At 36.2% G+C, this 20203-nt stretch overlaps 1 protein-coding gene and 1 long non-coding RNA gene across 2 annotated transcripts in view; one reads left to right on the forward strand and one right to left on the reverse strand.

The window, feature by feature from the left end:
- Positions 1–15141, reverse strand: part of LOC118279825 (uncharacterized) — a 54781-nt gene extending 39640 nt beyond the window's left edge. The window contains exons 1-2 of the mRNA XM_050702610.1: positions 15009–15141; positions 9807–10021 (exon numbers count right to left, since the gene is read on the reverse strand). Of these exons, the coding sequence (XP_050558567.1) occupies positions 9807–9871 (65 nt within the window). The 5' untranslated portion in view covers positions 9872–10021; positions 15009–15141. The remainder of the gene's footprint in view (positions 1–9806; positions 10022–15008) is intronic.
- LOC126912118 (uncharacterized) overlaps positions 1–20203 on the forward strand; it is a 100761-nt gene that overhangs the window by 29771 nt on the left and 50787 nt on the right. The gene's annotated exons all lie outside the window — the stretch shown is intronic.

Consider the following 20203-nt stretch of genomic DNA (forward strand, 5'->3'; position numbering starts at 1 on the left):
ATGTTTGTATAAGTTTATATGTAATATAAAATTTTAGATTTTGGATTGAGATCATTGATTTCGATAAATCAATCGACAGAATCGACATTATCACAACAATGGAATAGGGTAGATGACTAATTTTTATTGTAATGTCCGTCTTGTAGATTATTTTAAAATATTGGACACGTATTTTTTATATTTTTATCGCTTTGAAATACTGTATGACGTCACTTCTAGGTAGTTTTTATACGTAGAAATGACGTATTTGCTGCTCTCAAATATGCTGACAAAATAAAAAAATACGTATCTAACATTTTTTCAATGACTGACGGTTTAAATAGATTTTAAATATCCATACCCCGTCATCATCCCTATTGAAATGAAAAAGCTGTTTCAAAATAAACATAAAAAATATGGTAAACCTACCTTTCTATATACCGTTTCCAGGTGATACGTACAACGGCCAACTGTCTAAGTTTATTTAAACACCACTGATATAAAAGGAAAGAAAACAGCGAAAAGAAACTTGGTGTCATAGCCATTCTTCGACATAGGAAAGGCCTTTGACCGAACGGACCAGAATTATTTTTCGCGACACTTTAAAAAATTACAAAATTTACGCTTGAGCTTCACACATTGAATGCCGTGGTGGTCACCGGTGACCGACGTTAGCGGAGGATTTGCCTTCAACAGTTTTCTATTGGCAGTCAAAGACTTAATACTACTAGAGGACCACTGAACACACTGGCGACCTCCGATGAAAAAATTATTCAGTTGTTTTTTATCAAAGATTGACAAAGGGTCTTTATGAAACAATAACAAAAAAAGGATTATAAATAATTTATAGAACAGTAGATATACAGCGTGTAAAAAATACCCATATACATCAAGAAGCATTGAAGAATACAGGTTGAATAGAATCTCTAAACAAAGTTTCAGCTCAAAATACGTTTAAAAAAATTGGTACCAAATACTTGGTGTCGCATGGTTCTTGATTTTAAATCATACAAACGTATCACAACACTACAGGGATCACTCGCTAATATTACGAAACATTTCTTCTGTAAATCTGATCGCCTAGGACCTGTATCTACCTAATTTTGTTGTTCGGTTTGGAAGAATTCATAACTTCGTTTCATGAAAATATTAATTTAAAAAATGTTTGTTACGTTATCTAGAAACCGTGCATTTGATATGTATACCCCCGTTTTGTTACAACCTGTATATATACATATACATATAAAAAAATTGGGATAATGATGTTTGTTTTTAAAAATGGCTGATTGAGTTGTGAACGGAAGAAGAGATGGGTAAAGAAGTACATCGTTACGTCATTTCCTGGTTTGGATGTGAGGGCCAATTAGCTATATGGGTCACTGTGTTCTGGGTATACTGTGTAGTTAGATGTAGCAAGGAGCGAATAAAAATGGATGTCATAACTGGATTTCCATTAATCGTTTATTTCATTAGCTACGATGCTAATTTGAATAAAAGTGCGACTTCCGAACAAGGGGTCTCGGGTTCGATTCCCGGGTCGGGCAAAGTATTACTGGGCTTTTTCGGATTTTCGAAAATTTCTCGGTAGTAGCACGGAGTCTGGAATTGTGTCCAATATATGGCAATAGGCTCACCCCCTATTACATGGGACTTTAACACAAATGTGAAAGTGGGTGTAGGTACATTGTATAACTGCATTACGTGCCGTAATGTGCACCTCTGCCTTGCCTGCCCTTCCCTGCCCTTCGGGGATAAAGGCGTGAAGTTGTGTGTGTGTGTGTGAATTTGGAATTCTTCTAGATTTATGGCAATACACTTCACTGATCTTTTTTTTTTTTAAAAACGTTGCCTCTCACTAGGACTTTTTCCTGTATCGTGTGTGCGTTAACCAACAACATTAGATACAAAAATTTGTGGATCACACAAAGAGTTGCTCAGATAGATGTCATAACTGGATTCCCTTTAACATAATGCGTGATACTTTACGGGACACACAGGACACACAAACCATGCTCTTTTTACTTAATTTTTTACCTTTAATGGTCCTACCTATCCTACCCTATCTTAGTTTAGGACCTTATTTTAATAATATAGGACTCAGATATAAAAAGTTAACAGTATAATCAATCGAGGATTAAAAGGACAAACGTTATGGTATATTATTCGATATTATCGAAGGAAGAAAACTCACAGAAATCCGACGTGAAATAAACCTTGCGTTGTGTTTCTTTGAGTCATGTTACCGGAGGCCCAATTACCCCTCTTCACAATCTTCCCAATCCCCGATTCCCCAACAACCTTTAAATTCCTAACCCCCAAAAGGCCGGCAACGTACTTGTAACGCCTCTGGTGTTTTGGGTGTCTATTGGCGGCGGCGATTGCTTACCATCAGATGATCGGTTTGCTCGTTTTTTTTTGGGACATGCCCGCCACAACCTCCCATACCGCTGCAACTGTAAGCCCGCCTGTAAGCCAGGATCTACAGTAGATACAAACATGAAAACACCGGAACACTGAAGTCCGGCGCGTCACAGGGACATGAATGACTGTCTTGGATCCCGCAACGAAACAAATCAGAAGATGTTATTAGAGGAGAAGAAAAAGAAAACGATAGTTTCCACTTCCCTCGGTGAATTTAATGCAGGAGACAGAATGACTAAAGCCTTAAGGCACAAAAAGAGATTGCACAACTGGGAGAGGGAGGTGTCTGCTCGTTTATCGGCTTATACCATGAAAGGTTTAAACTATAAAGTAGACTAACAAATAACCCAGACGGCATTGAAACTACAATGACTACCGCACCACTGCCGTAGAACAATGGCATGACATAAGATGTAATACATTCATTCGTAATTTACTATTGTGGTAGGTACATTTTAAGGTATATTTTATATATACTTCATATAACTCAATTTACACACAGGTTCATATTTTTTCACATTTTATGTTGTAAGTCCCATGTAATAGGTGGTGAGCCTGCACTTATGCCTACCCCTTCGAGGATTAAAGGCGTGAAGTTATAAAAAAAAGAAAAAAAAGCCATATAACTCATTGAAATCAGGGAGAGCCATGCTTCGGCACGAATGGGAGTGATACCACGGCCTCACAGAAAACCGACGTGAAACAACGCTTGCGTTGTGTGAGTGAGGTTACCGGAGTCCCAATTACGCCCCCCTCCTACAATCTTCGAAGTCCCAATAATTCTCAAATTCCTAACCCTCAAAAGGCCAGCGATGCATTTGTAAAGCCTTTAGTGTTTTGGGTGTACATTGGCGGCGTCGATGGCTTACTATCAGGTGATCCATCTGCTCGTTTACCAGCATATATCAAAAACTCATGTTTGTTTTGTATTTTTTACGTTTTATAGGTCAACGTTTAGCCGCTATCTCGGCTGATGGTAAGTGATGATGCGGCCTACGATGGAGCACGTCTGCCCATAAGCAACCTATCCCTCAGGCTTTGAAAATACCCAGGTTATACCCATCAGGAAACACAGACTCCGGTAATAATAATTTATGCAGTTATATTATTTTTCAATCAAACAAATATAGGCACAGCCCCTATTACATGGGATTTATAACACAAATGGTAAAAAGTGGGTATACATTGTATAGCATCATTAGGTGCTGTAATGAGCGCCTCGGCCTACTCCTTCGGTGATCAAAGGCGTGACGTTGCTTATATTATTTTTTACCCGACTGCCAAGGAAGGGTTATGTTTTTCGCGCGTATCTTGTATGTATGAGCCTAATATTCTTTATTACCTCATTTCTTCGAAACGGCTTGATGGATTTCGACAATCAGGGTATCGTTGGATTCGTCTTAATTACCCAAGTGTTCTTAGATATGTGACGTAAAACAAAAACCAATATGGCGGCCGTGAGGCGCCCTAGATAGGAGTAAAAAAAAAAATTTTTTTTTTATTTGCTACAATATGGGTATCAAATTAAAGAGCTCATCATGAGGATTCCAAAATGGTATATCACTGACATATAGAAAAAAAAATACTATGTGCAATTATGTTCTTTATTATCCAAACTAAATACTCGTATAGGTACTACGCGACGCGATTGACTAGCGGTGTCTGAACTTAAAAGTGAAAAGTGATAATAAAAGTACGTCTTAACTAAATTATTTACAATGAATTTATTTATAAATAAAGGACTAGCGACCCGCCCTCGCTTTGCTGAACGTTAAATAAGGAATCTATCTACATAGTCGTTTACCTATAGCCCATGCGACGCGTCAACTGTAAAGACCGTTTTTTGTCTAAAACTAGTAGAAATTTTGAAACAGTGTAAAGAGCAAATTTTATCTTCATTTAATGTAGAAAATTAATAGACTATTTAAAAGGATAAGGATTAATACTATTACGGACAAAAACCCCTCACAATAAAAGATCCAAAAAAAAAATTAAATAGTCCACACGACGAAAATTCTTTTAAAGAATTAGACCGTTTACGAAATTTGTAAATAGTAAATTTTACTGCCCTTAATCCTTCTTCTTTTTCTAATTCCTTTACTCTCTTTGTGTTACGCAATCAATCTAAAATAACTGGATCGACGTGTGTTATTTTTTTATTATCTTGGTATTGGAAGTAGTTCTCTCGTGTCGCGGGTGAAATCTTGAGAAACACATAGCCGTATTATAACTAACTAAAAAGTGTTAAATAAAAATAAATAAATTTAAAAAATTAAAAAACCCGACTGCATAAAAAACACTTTAAATAAAAACTGAAAAGTAAAAAACAAGCTTAGTCTAAAAGTGTAGATAGCAATGCTATTACCACAAAATTAAATAATTTCATAATCAATACACAAAAAATAATAATCTTATGCGAAACATAATTGAGTGTAACAGTCGGGACCCATTAAATAAACTAGACTAAAATCATTCAATATGGGTCCCGACTGTTGCACTCAATTATGTTTCGCATAAGATTATTATTTTTTGTGTATTGATTATGAAATTATTTAATTTTGTGGTAATAGCATTGCTATCTACACTTTTAGACTAAGCTTGTTTTTTACTTTTCAGTTTTTATTTAAAGTGTTTTTTATGCAGTCGGGTTTTTTAATTTTTAAATTTATTTTTCAATCAAACAAATATGCTAACCGAATCTAATGATCAATCCAACCACTCAACCATCACAGTCTACCTAATTAATGATGCAAATAGGTAATTAACGAAACAGTTAAGTTTCCCGAACGTTTAACAGCTGTTACTAGAGCGTGTAATGGAGTTAATAATTTTTACTATGCGACCGCATAATGCTATGTTAGCTCGCAAACTAACGTGGTATTTACAGGCTCTATGTAACTTGGAAATTGTAGGGCTTTCGGTAAAATTGTAGAGAAGAAATAGGTGACAGACTGCCTCGTTGGCCGAGTGGTCGCAAATGCGACTGCCAGGCAAGGGGTCTCGGGTTCGATTCCCGGGTCGGGCGAAGTATTACTGTTTTCGGTTTTTCGAAAATTTCTCAGAAGTAGCACGGAGTCTGGAAATGTGTCCAGTATGCAGCAATAGGCTCACCACCTATTACATGGGACTTACTACATAAATTGTGAAAAGTGGGTGTACATGGGCATTATGTGCCACAATGTGCACCTCTGCCTACTTAAAAAAGCAACGTCACGCCTTTTATCCCCGAAGGGGTAGGCATGATGAGCACCTCTGTGCTCATTACGGCACGTAATGCCACTGTACAATGTACAGCCACTTTACACCGTTTGTGTTATAGTCCCATGTAATGGGTGGTGAGCTTATAGTCATCTATTCCTGTTCCTAAAAAAAATGCAACGTCACGCCTTTTATCCTCGAAGGGCAGAGATGTACATTATGGCATGCCACTATACAACCCACTTTTCACCATTTGTGTTACTTGTTGTTGTACCTACCCACTTGTCCCATGTAATAGGTGGTGAGCCTATTGCCATACACTGGACACAATTCCAGATTCCGTGCTACTACTGAGAAATTTTGGAAAAACCGAAAAATGCCCAGTAATACTTTGCCCGACCCGGGATTCGAACCCGAGACTCCTTGTCCAGCAGTCGCTCTTGCGAGCACTCGACCAATGAGGCAGTCTATGTATATAAAAATCAATTGCTGTTCGTTAGTCTCGCTAAAACTAAAACTCGTAAATTTCTCAGTAGTAGCACGGATTCTGTCATTGTGCCTAGTATATGGCAATAAGCTCACCCCCTATTACATGGGACTTACACAAATGGTGAAAAGTGGGTGTACATTGTATAGTGGCATTACGTGCCGTTACATGCACCTCTGCCTACCCCTTCGGGGATAAAAGGCGTGACGTTGCATTGCCTATACAAATGGCGTTAAAGTCAGCCATATTGCTTCTGCATAACGATGACAGCTGTCATGCAATCTGTCTGTGTTGCATTCTAGTGTCAATTTATGGTGCATAGTTTAGCAGTGGAAAGGCTAATATTTTAATTAACCCTTCAACGCATGCTTTCATTAAGATATTAATGGGTACGCGAAATGAAGCTAGACTATGTATTCTGCATTCGGATTGATGTCCTCCAATCCACTAATGTAAAAGTGATTATTAATTTTTTACAAATATCATATCATGTTTTTATTTATAATTCTTTACTCTTACATACGTTTTTAAACTGATATGGTCACTAACACTAGTATTAGAACTCGAAACGGGATATTCACCATGTTTTTCTAATTCGCCAAATCCCGGAAATCAAGTTACTTAAAGCCAACAAAGTTTGGGCCAGACAATATCATACCAAAAATGTCCTAAACATCAATTTGTCTTTTCGTAAACTGGTCAATGTCCTCAACTGTTTTAAGCATGGCGTCTAATGCCTGTGTGGGAGGATTAATTCGTTGGTTTAGCAACCTGGTCGCGGTCTGGTCGCCCACGGAGACCAGATAACTTATCTAATTGTTAGGTCGGCATTTAAAAAACCCGTTGTTACATTAAACGTAGATCGTGGTTACTGTAAATGATATTACGTTGTTGTTAGTAAAAAGTTTTGTGGGAGGAGTGGTGTGCAAGAGTGACTGCAATAGGGATGATGACGGGGTATGAAAATTAAGTCTAATTGGTCCGTCAATTAAGTAATGAAATATTTTTAGACACGTAGTTTTTTTTATTTATCATATAGGATAACAATTCTTGGATAAAACGAATCAAAGTTTAGGGGTGGAAGATACATTATTTCTAAGTATAAAATTTACCTAGAAGTGACGTCACGCGATATTTCAAATCGATATATAGCAACGTCACGCCTTTTATCCCCGAAAGGTAGGCAGAGGTGCACATTACGGCATGCCGCTATACAATGTACACTCACTATTCACCATTTATGTTATCCGTTACATGTAATAGGAGGTGATGCCTATTGCCATATACTGGGCACAATACCAGACTTCGTGCTACAACTGAGAAATTTTCGAAAAACCGAAAAACAGCCCGTTAATACTTTGCCCGATCCAGGAATCGGAACCGAGACCCCTTGCCCGGCAGTCGCACCTTCCGACCACTCGACCAACGACGTCTATAGTCAGTAAGTAGTATATTGCAGACAGTATATTGCCTATAGCCTTATTTAAATTGACTGTATCAAAAGCATAACAATAAGCTTTTATTATGCAACATTGCATAGTTGTGAGCCAAAACTTGCAAACTTCATACGGCCATTACAAGACATTTTTATAGCGATTTAAAATTAGGTCACAGTATGCACGGAAAATGGCTAGAATCTAGGAAATGCTCTCGTAAATCTAACTGAGCTGATGCCCAGTTGGAAGGGAGCCACAAAAGCGCAGTTAACGGCTCCATGCACTGAAAATACTTTAGTACCTACGTTTTGAGGTTGTTTCATATTTTGCTGTTATGAAGTTCTTTTGTGGAATACTTTTTGTTTGTTTCGTATTGTTATTAACCCGTCGTATGCTGAAGCTCTGATCAGTGCGAGACACAATGTATATTCTTTTGTTGTCTCATATACCCGCAGACGAAAGGTTAAGTGTGGGAGAGCCATGCTTTGGCTCGATCGGAGTGATACCACGGCCTCACAGAAAACCGGCGTGAAACAACGCTTGCGTTGTGTGAGTGAGGTTACCGGAGGCCCAATTACGCTGCTCCCTATCTTCGCAATCCCCTATTCACGTAACAACCCCTAAATTCTGTTTAGGAAGGCATTTAAGGACTTTCTTCTACAAAAGGCCGGTAACGCACTTGTAACGCCTCTGATGTTTCGGGTGTCGATGAGCGGCGGCGATAGCTTACCATCAGGTGATCCGTCTGTCTGTTTACCGGCTTATACCATAAAAATAATGGTTCAAAAGATAGCAGCTACAATTGCCAACCTAGAGATTTTTATTTCTGGGTTATATAAAACTTGAGAGCTTTGATTTTATAAATGTTCATGGATGGTTCCTAAAAAGAAATCTATCTTCTGATAGAAAAATGTCTTCTGATTTATTTCGTTGCGGGATCCAAGTCATTCATGTCGCTGAGACGCGCCGGACTTCAGTGTTCCGGTGTTTTCATGGTTGTATCTACTGGAGATCCTGGTGCACAGGAGTTGCAGCGGTTTTGGGAGGTTATGGTGGGCTTCTCCCATACCTATCCTAAGGTATTTAGAAGTGTAGTTGGTCTATTTTTAACATGCTTTTATTAGGTCTTCGAGTAAGTCTCTCTGTTTTGAATAGTTAGTAGATGACTAATTATTATTTTAATATCATGATTTTTAATTTTCATACCCCGTCATCATTCCTATGCATACCTAATTTAAAAGCTATTATAATACTCATAAAAGGGGAAATATGGATGTGAGATAAGTTAAAGTTTGAACTTAAAGGTTCAACGATTCTTTTGTAGTTTCTTTATCAAAAGTCAACTCATTGATAAGAACTATAGTTGTTTCCTGTGTGATGTAACTGTTATTTATAGTAATGGCCTTTTAAGGGGAACAATAGCCCAATGACTTCCCTCATCTTGGGTGGGGGAGAGGAGTGTCAGACTCTCACTGACTAAAAACCAACCCGTTCCTACTCCTACTTTGCGAGCTGAAGCCCCGGTAACCCGCTAAGTAGACCGCAGTAATGGCTTGTATGGTATTATTGAGATATTATTACGTTTCTTATTCTTCAAAGAGGTAAGCGGAGAAGATAGGTAACATCATGATTTGTTTTTTGTCATCTCCTGTTTTCGAAAATACTTTGACATTTAATATGATTATTTATAAATGCTTTTGTTACACATTAAGTTATTTTTTTTAATATGAAATAAAGTTCCGAAATAATAGGTGTTTTGATTAATTCCATAACTCTTAAACCTCAATTCATATTTATATATTCAATTGAGTTTCTCATATTTTTGACAATTCCTAAGAATTCGTACTCAGTATGGTGATGTGCGACTATCAGATTAAAAAAGTCGTCAATTGTAGATTTTCATTGCAATTTAATAAATATTTTGCTTATTTAATGTATAGCAATATACCGACTAAAGAAAAGATTTCAACACCCGACTTACCGTTTTTTACATCTAAGTCATAGTGGATTATTAAATCCTTATATTTAAAAAATAGCTACACTTAGGTTTAAACTTATTACCTGAATGGTGTACGTGACTAAATACAAATAAAAATACGCGCCAAAATTAGCCAACATGGCTGCCAGGCCAGAGTTAATAAAGAAAACACACGCATTATGTTAATGTTTTTTATTAATATCTATTTGTTAATCACACAATAATGACTGGATTAGTTAATCACACATTGTAACACATTAAATTAATGTTAATCACACATATATTTTTAAAACAATTTTCATTTTACCTTCTGATCCACCTAAAAAACCGATTGCCGCCTTTCTTAGCACCATTTTTCTTTTTCTTGCCCATTTTTTTTCAAAATATATCATACGGCACAAACACTTTTATACACAGTCTTTTAAGAAAAGAGTATCTTTAAAGTCACTATTTTAATAACGAAAGCACTGCGTCCACTAAATTGACACACGTTTCTGACCGATCCAGGACCCTTTTTAGGCTCTTAAAATCAAGAATAAAACAGTTAAATATATCAAAATTAGTATGTAATCCCAACACCAGTTATTGACAGAAGCGTTTATTTACATAAGAGGTTTGTTATACAAGAATATTTACCAATAATAAAATATGGCGGCCGTATATTCTACGTTTTTGTATTTGAAGTGCACGTTGCGGCATGCGCGCTCGAACTGACTTGCGCGGTGGACGAAATTAGACGCAAAATAAAAAAAAACAAGTAACGATAGATGCACATCTCGAGAAATGCAGCGGTGATTTTATTTTGGTACAAGATCTGAAGAGATTATTACGACTGTGTCGGCTGTGTGCCCTTTCAGTAGTTGCATTTAAATGAGTTTTTAGAAAACCTACATTATAATTATGTATTAGAAAACATTTCAAGAGGATTTTTTCTAATCTTCCTAAGAATGTACACAAGCAGTAGAGTTTCTAATAAATAAATAAACAAACTAACAGTTTTATTTCGCTATTAATTTAAAGGAAGTTTAATAGCAATAAAACGGTTTAGTAACTGACAGATAATATCACTACATAGTATAAAACAAAGTCGCTTTCTCTGTCCCTATGTCCCTTTGTATGCTTAAATGTTTAAAACTACGCAACTGATTTTGATGCGATTTTTTTTTAATAGATAGAGTGATTCAAGAGGAAGGTTTATATGTATAATACATGCATGATATATCACCATTGCACCCATGCAAAGTTGGGGCGGGTCGCTAGTAATTTATATACTAGTAAAAGAAAATTAATCTATTAGAAAACGACATGACACCTAACACATTAATAATTCCTTCTTTATTTATAAACGAAATAATTCCAAGTATTCAGATCGAACACCGTAAAACATGGCTGTCATGTAGAATAATCCCAAAAAAGTAAAAAGGGCAAAATGTAAATACATAATAATATATTTAGAACGAAATGCCGTGAGTCAGAGTGATCTAAAAATGACGCGAGAAGATCTCTCTCATTCTGATGTAGCAAACGATAGTCTTAATGAAAATCGTGTTGAAATCGTTAAACTAAACGTAGTTATAGAGTAAACTAAACGTTTCCTTTTAGCATTTTTTATCTGTGAGTCATGGAGGAATTTTGGCGGGAATCGATTTTAAAGGGATTTTTAGGTTAAGTATTATGAATGTTTGTTTTCGTAACTTTTAACTTGAAAGTGAGTTTTGAAAAGAATATGGGTTAAGATATAAGTTTTACTACTAAAGAAATATCTTAAATAATGTAAACAATCTTTACAAATCTATAGTTTATTGATGTTTCTTTGAACTACTCAGATGTTGTTTTCGTACTGAAAGATCGAATTGTTAAGAAAATATTTAGCCAGCATGGCTTCTCGACGAGAGTCTTTAGAGCTTTTGTTTTGGTGATTTCCTGCCATAATAAATAGCCAAATAACTTTTTTTGTTGACCAGGTAAACCCTTGAAAAGGCAAAAGTCACCTAGCTTTTTAGGGAAAAAACTAGGGAGTGTGGAATTTTTACCTCACTAAAACCTCTCCGGTGGCCACTATCTACACCATTATTTTTTTGAGGGGGAAAATCATCCAATGACTTCTCCCGCCTTGGGCGAGGCGAAAGGGAGTGTTAGACTCTTACTGACTAAAAATCACCCCGTTCCTACTCCTGCTTTTCAAGCCGGAGCCCCGGTAAACCCGCTAGGTAGTCCGCAGCTCCGGATACTATCTACACCTAAAGGGTGGTGGTATGGTGCAACTAAATAGCTAAATACCTACTGATGTAAGAAAAAACAAAAAATAATCACTATGAGTAATTCTCACAGCATTGTATCAACATTTGGGAGACGGCCAAACATCTACAATGCATCTAAGAAGTGGCGAAAACCCACCTGTTATTAGGTGAAATTAATAAAAAGAAACACATCAAAAAGACAAGGTTATTTCATGTAGTTTTCTAGAAAACGAGCTAACGGATCACTTGATGGTAAAACAATGAGCGCTGTTAGTAGATTCAAAGTCAAAGTCAAATCATTTATTCCAATTAAACCATAAATAGGTACTTTTGAAATGTCAACAAATAAAGAAATAAATAATAGTCTGTCAGTCTGTCCGTCAGTGAAGCTAGATGCTCGTTCCAAAGTGTAGCTTCGAATGGAGAAGAACGAGCAAGAAATTTCAATCCTTTCTCTTTTAAATTCTTACATTTTGGAAGGGGCAAATTGAGGCTTCAGTAATCTCAACTCAACAGTATCTGCAACAAAAACAATTACCGGGGCTCCGGCTCGAAAAAACAGGAGAAGGAACGGGGTGGTCTTTAGTCAGTAAGAGTCTGATACTCTCTCTTGCCTCGCCCAAAAATCGTCAGCGGGAGAAGTCATTAGAGGATTTTTCCCAAGAAGCTTCCCAGGCGTTGGAGATCGCAGCTTAAAAGATTCAAGTTTATCACAGTACTGCTGTCTTAGTCTTTGTCAAATGTGTAGTCACTTCGTCAGCTCTTATGACACCCACAGCAAGAGTAGCGCTGCTACTGTCACCAAACGGTGAAATATACTTTGAAGATTAGTCAAAGTGTATATTTACAAATAGGATTCATGAGGAATATCCCCGTTGGTGGGTTATTTCAGTCGTTTCCTCATTCTTATCGAAAATTGGACGGTGCCCAAACGCTGTTGCATCATTGGTGACGTAATAATGTTTACATTTTTGTTGTTGTGACACTATTCTGTGTTTTGCAATGGAAATGCATTTGAGTAGGTCAGAAAGGAAAGAGATTTAAAGATTTTTTGAAGAATTTTCTTGTTTTTATGGGTAAGGCGATAAAAGTGCAGACGGTTTACCTGATGACTTAATATATTTAGGTGTGTATCCGTAGTGTCACCTATATTTTCTTATGACAAAACACAACGGCGTTGCTGTTTCAGTTCAGTATTCTGTACTTGAAGCCTTAGTTTGAGTATCAAGCACTTAATTCTTGCTGTAGTATTTTTTTCTTGACGGGGGCAAATCATTCTATGACTTCTTCCGCCTTGGGCGAGATGAGAGAAAGTTTCAGACTTTTACCGACTAAAAACCACGCCATTCTTACTCCTGCATTTCGAGTCGGTTTGTTTTTTGCTACACCAACAAGTATGGTTTTTATATATGAATACTACAATAATATAAAATCACAAACTCGGTTGTACAAAATACATTTCTTCCCATCCTTTTGGTACATTTAGGCGTGGTTAACGAGACAGATTATGGTATGTCACCAAGAAGGTCCTAACTCCCAATTCGTGAAAGCGATATCACTTACCCAGTAGTATTTTATCTGTGAGCCATTAACTTGATTGGACAAAATGGGTGACTTCCATTATTCCATGAAATCTATGTGTTTATCGGTCAATCCCATTAGTGGAAGGTTTGTTTGGGTTAAAAATAACCAGTTTCTACTTATCTATCTATTTAAAAACAGCTTAAAATAACTACATGTTGATTCATTGTTAAGTAACTTTTATTTTTTGAAGGGAGTAAAATCATCTAATGACTTCTTCCACCTTGGGCGAGGCAAGAGAGTGTCAGACTCTTACTGACTAAAAATCACCCCGTTCCAACTCCTGCTTTTCGAGCGGGAGCCCCGGTAAAACCGCTAGGTAGTCTGCAGCTCCGGGCATTGATATAGCTATGTTGCATTTTTGAGGAACCAGCTTAGTAGAAGCTTTAAAAAATATCTTATTTGATGCAGTTGTTCGGAGTCCCAGATTTGTCCATTTATTTGACCATATTTAAAAAATAACTAGCGGCCCGCCCCAGCTTCACATGGGTGCAATGGTGATATATTATGCATGTATTATACATATAAACCTTCCTCTTGAATCACTCTATCTATTTAAAAAAACCGCATCAAAATCCGTTGCGTACTTTTAAAGATTTAAGCATACAAAGGGACATAGGGATAGAGAAAGCGACTTTGTTTTATACTATGTAGTGATTATTGATCAACCTATATATCTAAAACCTAACTACAAAATTTACTATTTATTCTAGACTAATGAGCGAAATGAAAAGCTCTTTCATCTTTACAAAATCAAAGAAGCTTTAAACCATTGCCTTCGCAAACTTCTTTAGTCATGCAACTTTAAAATAGGCATAAACAAAATGAAACAACTAGGTTCATTTGGAAGAAATGGTCGTTAGGGACTAGACCAAGCGAATTTAAAGACCTGTCTGTTCAATTAACTTGTATTGTGGTAGAGATCAAAGTATACTTTAAACTTTAGCAAATGAGTTGCCTTCGCAAACTTCTTTAGTCATGCAACTTTAAAATAGGCATAAACAAAATAAAACAACTATTCATTCTGGAGAAATGTCAAAGGGAAGACCAACCAATATAATCAGACCTGTCTGTACTATTATCTTGTATTGTTGTAGAGATCATTGTACACTGGTTATACTTTCGCGCGTAGAATGAGTTGACATGCGTTCCATTTTGAAAATATTTTTCTTTTGTTCTTTCTTTCTAAAATTGTTTTTTTATACGTCTTGATTTTTCTTAAAAAATATCGTTGCAATGGTTTTAATGTAAACATTTAAAATAGAAAATTGAGTAAATTAATGTTTGTTTATTAATTTTATTCGCTTTTGATTAAATGATAAATGATTATTATTTTTGCAAATAGGTTACGATCTAACTCATTTACATGTCAATCTCTTAAATAACTAGATGGAACCGGCATTTCCTATGGGACTACTCTGAGAAGAAATGCCGAAACACACTCAAATTCGGATTAAAATTACACTTCCCTAATTAACATTCCGATCACCAATTACCAAAATAAACATAGAAAACACCGCGAAATCACAACATATAATATGTAAACAAATCACTTTAACACATTGTACGTTTCAATTCAACCAAAAAATTGTAAACCGCGCCAAAAATAGCACACGTTCCCGCTCTATTAATAACAAAATGGCCGCGTTTTGACGTTTGACGTTTAATTTTTTTTTTTAAATAATAACCGTTCTGTTTCTGAGCACTTAGTCCAGAGTCCTGTAGCGTCAATCGGTCGCAACTATTCCACGGCAACTGATCCGAAAGATGGAAGAAATGCCCGCTTTTCGGGGAACACGAAATGTTTAATTATAGTACACTATGAAATGAAATGTTTGATGTAGTATGCGCACGGTTTGGGGATAAAACTGATTTATTGGAGCGCAGACGGTTATTTTTATTTTTTTATTTTGTGTTAGACGGAGAAATTTTGTGGGGTAGTTAATTTATGTTTTGTTTTTTAGTTTACTGAGAAAAATGCTTCTGTTCAGGTATTCATTGCATCTATTTTCATTGCCAAAATATTCTTTAAATATTAGGTGTACATCTGTACATAGCATAAGTAACTAGGTAGACTTGCAACACCAGAGGAATCACGACATATAGAAAACTGTTTAATCGGGCATCGTTGCACTAGGTTCTTTTACGTGGTTTCACCCATTCTGATGTTTTATAACTGCGATAAATGGGTTATCCAATATAAAAATAATTATTCAAATCGGACCAGCAGTTCGGGAGATTAGCGCGTTTAAACAAAGAAACAAAAACTTCAGCTTTATATGTTATATTAGTGTAGATTTTCCCTAAGACTAAGCACACTAACTCTAACTCCCTATTACTTACAATTTACAATGCAACCAATAACATTACCAGTGAAAAGTGAGCGTATCTACTTACAAGGCACACCTCTGTCTGCTACGGGAAGTAAAAGTCGTGAACATTCACACCTTTTACATTACGGGCATACAAAGCTGTTTCGTTTTATAGAGTGACTGACACTGGGTAACTGCTAAAACCATTGAAATGATGAAACAATGAATTTATTAGGCTACAAAGGAGCACTTTTTACATGTCAAAATTACTATCTTGCCTGATGGTAAGAGATTATGCGGCCTACGATGGAGCTCACCTTTCCATAAGCAATCTATTTACTTGAGACTTGAAAACGTTCATCAGAGTAAAACATTTATTATGCGATATGGCAGCAAACAAGCAGACGGATCACTTAACAAGCAATAGATACTGCTCATGGACGATATGGACACTTTAACACTAAAGGACTTACAATATACAATATGTGTTGCCTGCTTTTTGAGAGGGTTACCTAGACTAGGACTGCACCCTTAGTATGAGTTTGCTTTACTTTTAAAGTAATCGAAACGAGAGCGCGTTACGCGGTCTGATTGGCTGGCTCGAATAAACCAGCCAATGTAAAACAAACTCATACTAAGGTAAGGTACAGGTATAAAAGTGCAAAAACCTCGCAATATTTTAAATATACTACGACAATTCAATGTGTCGTCGCTACTTACCGGAGTTTTTGGCAAATAGCCTCTAAATTAATACGAACGAACCGCTTTAGTGCGCCAGATCATGATCGAATTTATTTATTTGCGCAATCTAAACGAAACGGCCATCAAATTCTAAAAGAGATTAGTCAATGAACGTTGATTGGTGTGTCATTCATTAATTATTTAGTTAATGGTTCGTTGGACAATTTAAAGGATGATAATATTATGATTATTGAAATGAATACGAGGTTTTCCCGAACCAATACGACTTTCAAACCTTCAAGAAAAGAGCTAATTCCTTTTTTTGAAGGCCTTCTGGTATTGCAGGTGTCCATGGGCGAATCATGGCTGATCGCTTACCATCAGGTGAGGTGAAAATAGCGTATTCCTTTATAAAATGCCTGTGACTCCTCTGATGTTGCGGGTGTCCATGGGCGGCGCTGATCGCTTACCATCAGGTAACACGTCAGCTCGTTTGCCCCCAATTCCATCAAAATAAAATTCCACGTAACAGCGAAGCATCGACGACAAATCGTAAGATCTAAAGCTCTCTTTTCGCCAAGACTAAAGTATATAGATAATATATCTACTAATATAATACACAACATACGTACATACACACCTATACGAAAACCGCTGAAATTGGCACAAGGTTAAGCATATAACATATTATATTTTAGGACGCAACTGAAATTCATGAATCACCCTTTCTTTGAAGTATATGTCGTCACTTTGCAAGCGAATTTTCTGCATAGGAATCTGCATTTTGGACCGAGTTGAGGTAGGATAGATGAGCAAAAGATTGAATAGAAAAGACAATGTATGGTATTGATATTTACCACTATTTACTGTGACCACCACAAATGGGGCCCAGAAGAACTGATGTCTGATCCGGAGCTGCGGACTACCTAGGGGTTACCGGGGCTCCGGCTCGAAAAGCAGGAGTAGGAACGGGGTGGTTTTTAGTCAGTAAGAGTCTGACACTCCCTCTCCTAAGGCGGGAGAAGCCATTGAGCGATTTCACCGGAACACAGGGAAATGAATGACCGTCTTGGATCACGTAACGAAATACATCAGAAGATATTATTATTACTTAATAAAGGAGATGGCTAAATGACTGACCCAGGCATAATAACAAGAATACGAATTTGACGCTAACCCGTATCATTTAAATATTCACTTATGAATTATTTTGTGTTTAACTAATTCTTATAACTTGGTGAACAAAAATTAACAAAAAATAAGTTGCATATTTGATTTTTTTTTGTTGTGGTTTGACATGACAACACGGAAGTAGGTACTGCAAGCTATTATTAAGACATTAGTTTCCCCGAAAATCAAATCGAAATAATTAAACGAACATCAATTTTTAATAACGGTAATATAATGACTTTTTTCTGAAACCAAATAATTGTAAATGTTTTGATCGACACAAAATATATTTGTATAAGATTGCACAATCTTACTATATATTTTGTGTCTGTTACTTTGTGTTCATTATCTAGTATAAGCAAAATTGTTTACCTATCTACCTCATATATAAATAACTTTCGGCTCAGGTACATCAAAACGCCTTAGTAAAAGTTCACAGCAATGTGTTGTAGTTTCAAGTTTTTGTAACGTTGTTTGACGTAGGAACGCTACTTTATTTTCAGGATTGCGCAGATATGCCAAGTTTCTGGACCTTCTTAACTACAAAATATCAATCTTTAATTATGCGGCTTTATTTATTGCTGGGTACCATATTTATACAATATTTATTTGTACGGGTTACGACGTCCATACTTTGGTTTAGCCATGTCCTTTAATTATATTTTTACTCATAATAATTATAATATAAAAAATTATGAACAGCTGACAAAACGTTTTAGATTCTCCATCGTATTAGAAGAGCAACAAGTTCAATGTCTAAGCATCGTAAACTTTGATATCATATTACTGACGCTGACGGCCAAATGTTGTATATCATAGGGATGTTACGCAGTGCATAATAAATAACATGATACCGGTTGTAGATACGGTTATAAATATTTGGTCCCGCAAACTTGAACTTGAAAAAAGTAATTTAAAAAACTAAAAAACCGACTGCGTTTCTTTATAATATTAAAATGAAAAACCCTAAAACAAGAAAGTCATCGTAAAATTTAAGCAGTCGGGACCCATTCTAAATATAAAGACATTGTGAGGGCACATACGGCTTGCTTTCTAGAATGGGTCCCGACTGCTTAAATTTTACGATGACTTTCTTGTTTTAGGGTTTTTTCATTTTAATATTATAAAGAAACGCAGTCGGGTTTTTTAGTTTTTTAAATTACTTTTTTTATTTATTTATTTTTAGTTTTATTATTTTTTCATTTTGATATATCTAGTGTCACTCTGACAGTAAACACGAATCAAACGACCCCTATAAAGCGGAAATCCATCGAATCGTTCAGGCTAGAGAGTGAGCAATATTCGAATTTGGCGCCAAAAATCCGCCATTTTGTTTTTTTATTATTTTTATATATCCAGTGTCACTCTCACAGTAAATACGAATCTAACGACACCTCTCAAGCCAAAATCCGTCAAGCCGTTTAGGCTAGAGAGTGAGAAATATTCGAATTTGGCGCCAAAAATCCGCCATTTTGTTTTTTTTTTAATTTTGATATATCCAGTGTCACTCTCACAGTAAATACAAATCTAACGACACCTCTCAAGTCAAAATCCATCAAGCCGTTTAGGCTGCAGAGCGTGCCAAACAATTATACATACATACATACATACATACATACACTCGAAAAACATAACCCTCCTTCTGGCGCAGTCGGGTAAAAAGCCGGTAAACGAGCAGACAGTTCACCTGATGGTAAGCAATCGCTGCCGTCCATGGACACCCGAAACACCAGAAGCGTTACAGCCGTTCCGAAGCCCCAAAAGGTTTTAGAGGGCTTAGGAATTTAAGCCTTTTAGAGGGCTTAGGAATTTAAGCCTTTTAGAGGGCTTAGGAATTTAAGGGTTGTTGGGGTATCGGGAAATGGGAAGGAGTAATTGGGCTATCAAATCATTGTACTCATGTTATATTCGGTTACAGAAAATAATCTTTTCTTTCGAATATCTGAAAGTTTACCGGTATCGTTAGTAGTGTTGGCGCATCACTAGTCACTAGCAGTTAGCGCCATTTCTATTTAGAACTGTCAAAACATAATATTAAGTTACAAAATTAATAATGCACTCACTTTAATATATGAAGTGTTGTAGTATTTCATTACTTGATTGGATTAATTAATTAAGTTATTAAATTGTTGGTATATTTTGTTGGCTATTTATTTTATGACTGTCTAGATGGTAAAATGGTTAGAATAATGATGTTTTAAGACATAATACAGTATGGAGATCACTCATATGACTTAAATGAAACTACAAGTATTACTAGTCTACAGAAGCATAATACAACTAAATATTCCAACAAAAATAAAAAAAATAATCAAGTGCTCAATTCTGTGTGAACAGCTCCATGTTCCTTGATCACGGAAGAGGTGTAAGGTAGTAGGTAGGTTGTCTAGGAATGTTACGGATATGCGGCGCGGCTGTTATAATTGCTTTTGCTGCTATAATGTATTTGTAAATAGTGTTCAAATTAGTTCAAAGAAAAAAATGAAATTTTTGGCTTAACTACATTTTTCGTATATTGTCAGCCAAGATGATAACAAATATGTGGTTTAAATTAAGCCACGAGAGGTTTTCCCATACAGTATATTATGATAAGTAATAATGCTCTATGCAAATACTAAATTATCAATAAAATAAAACAAAATCAAATCGAAAGTGTGAAATATTTCGCGCCAACCCAACGAACGAAATGTCAAATTCAAAATTAGAAGGCGACGCAAATA

This window comes from Spodoptera frugiperda, chromosome 22, assembly GCF_023101765.2.
Source record: "Spodoptera frugiperda isolate SF20-4 chromosome 22, AGI-APGP_CSIRO_Sfru_2.0, whole genome shotgun sequence".
Lineage (NCBI taxonomy): Eukaryota > Metazoa > Arthropoda > Insecta > Lepidoptera > Noctuidae > Spodoptera > Spodoptera frugiperda.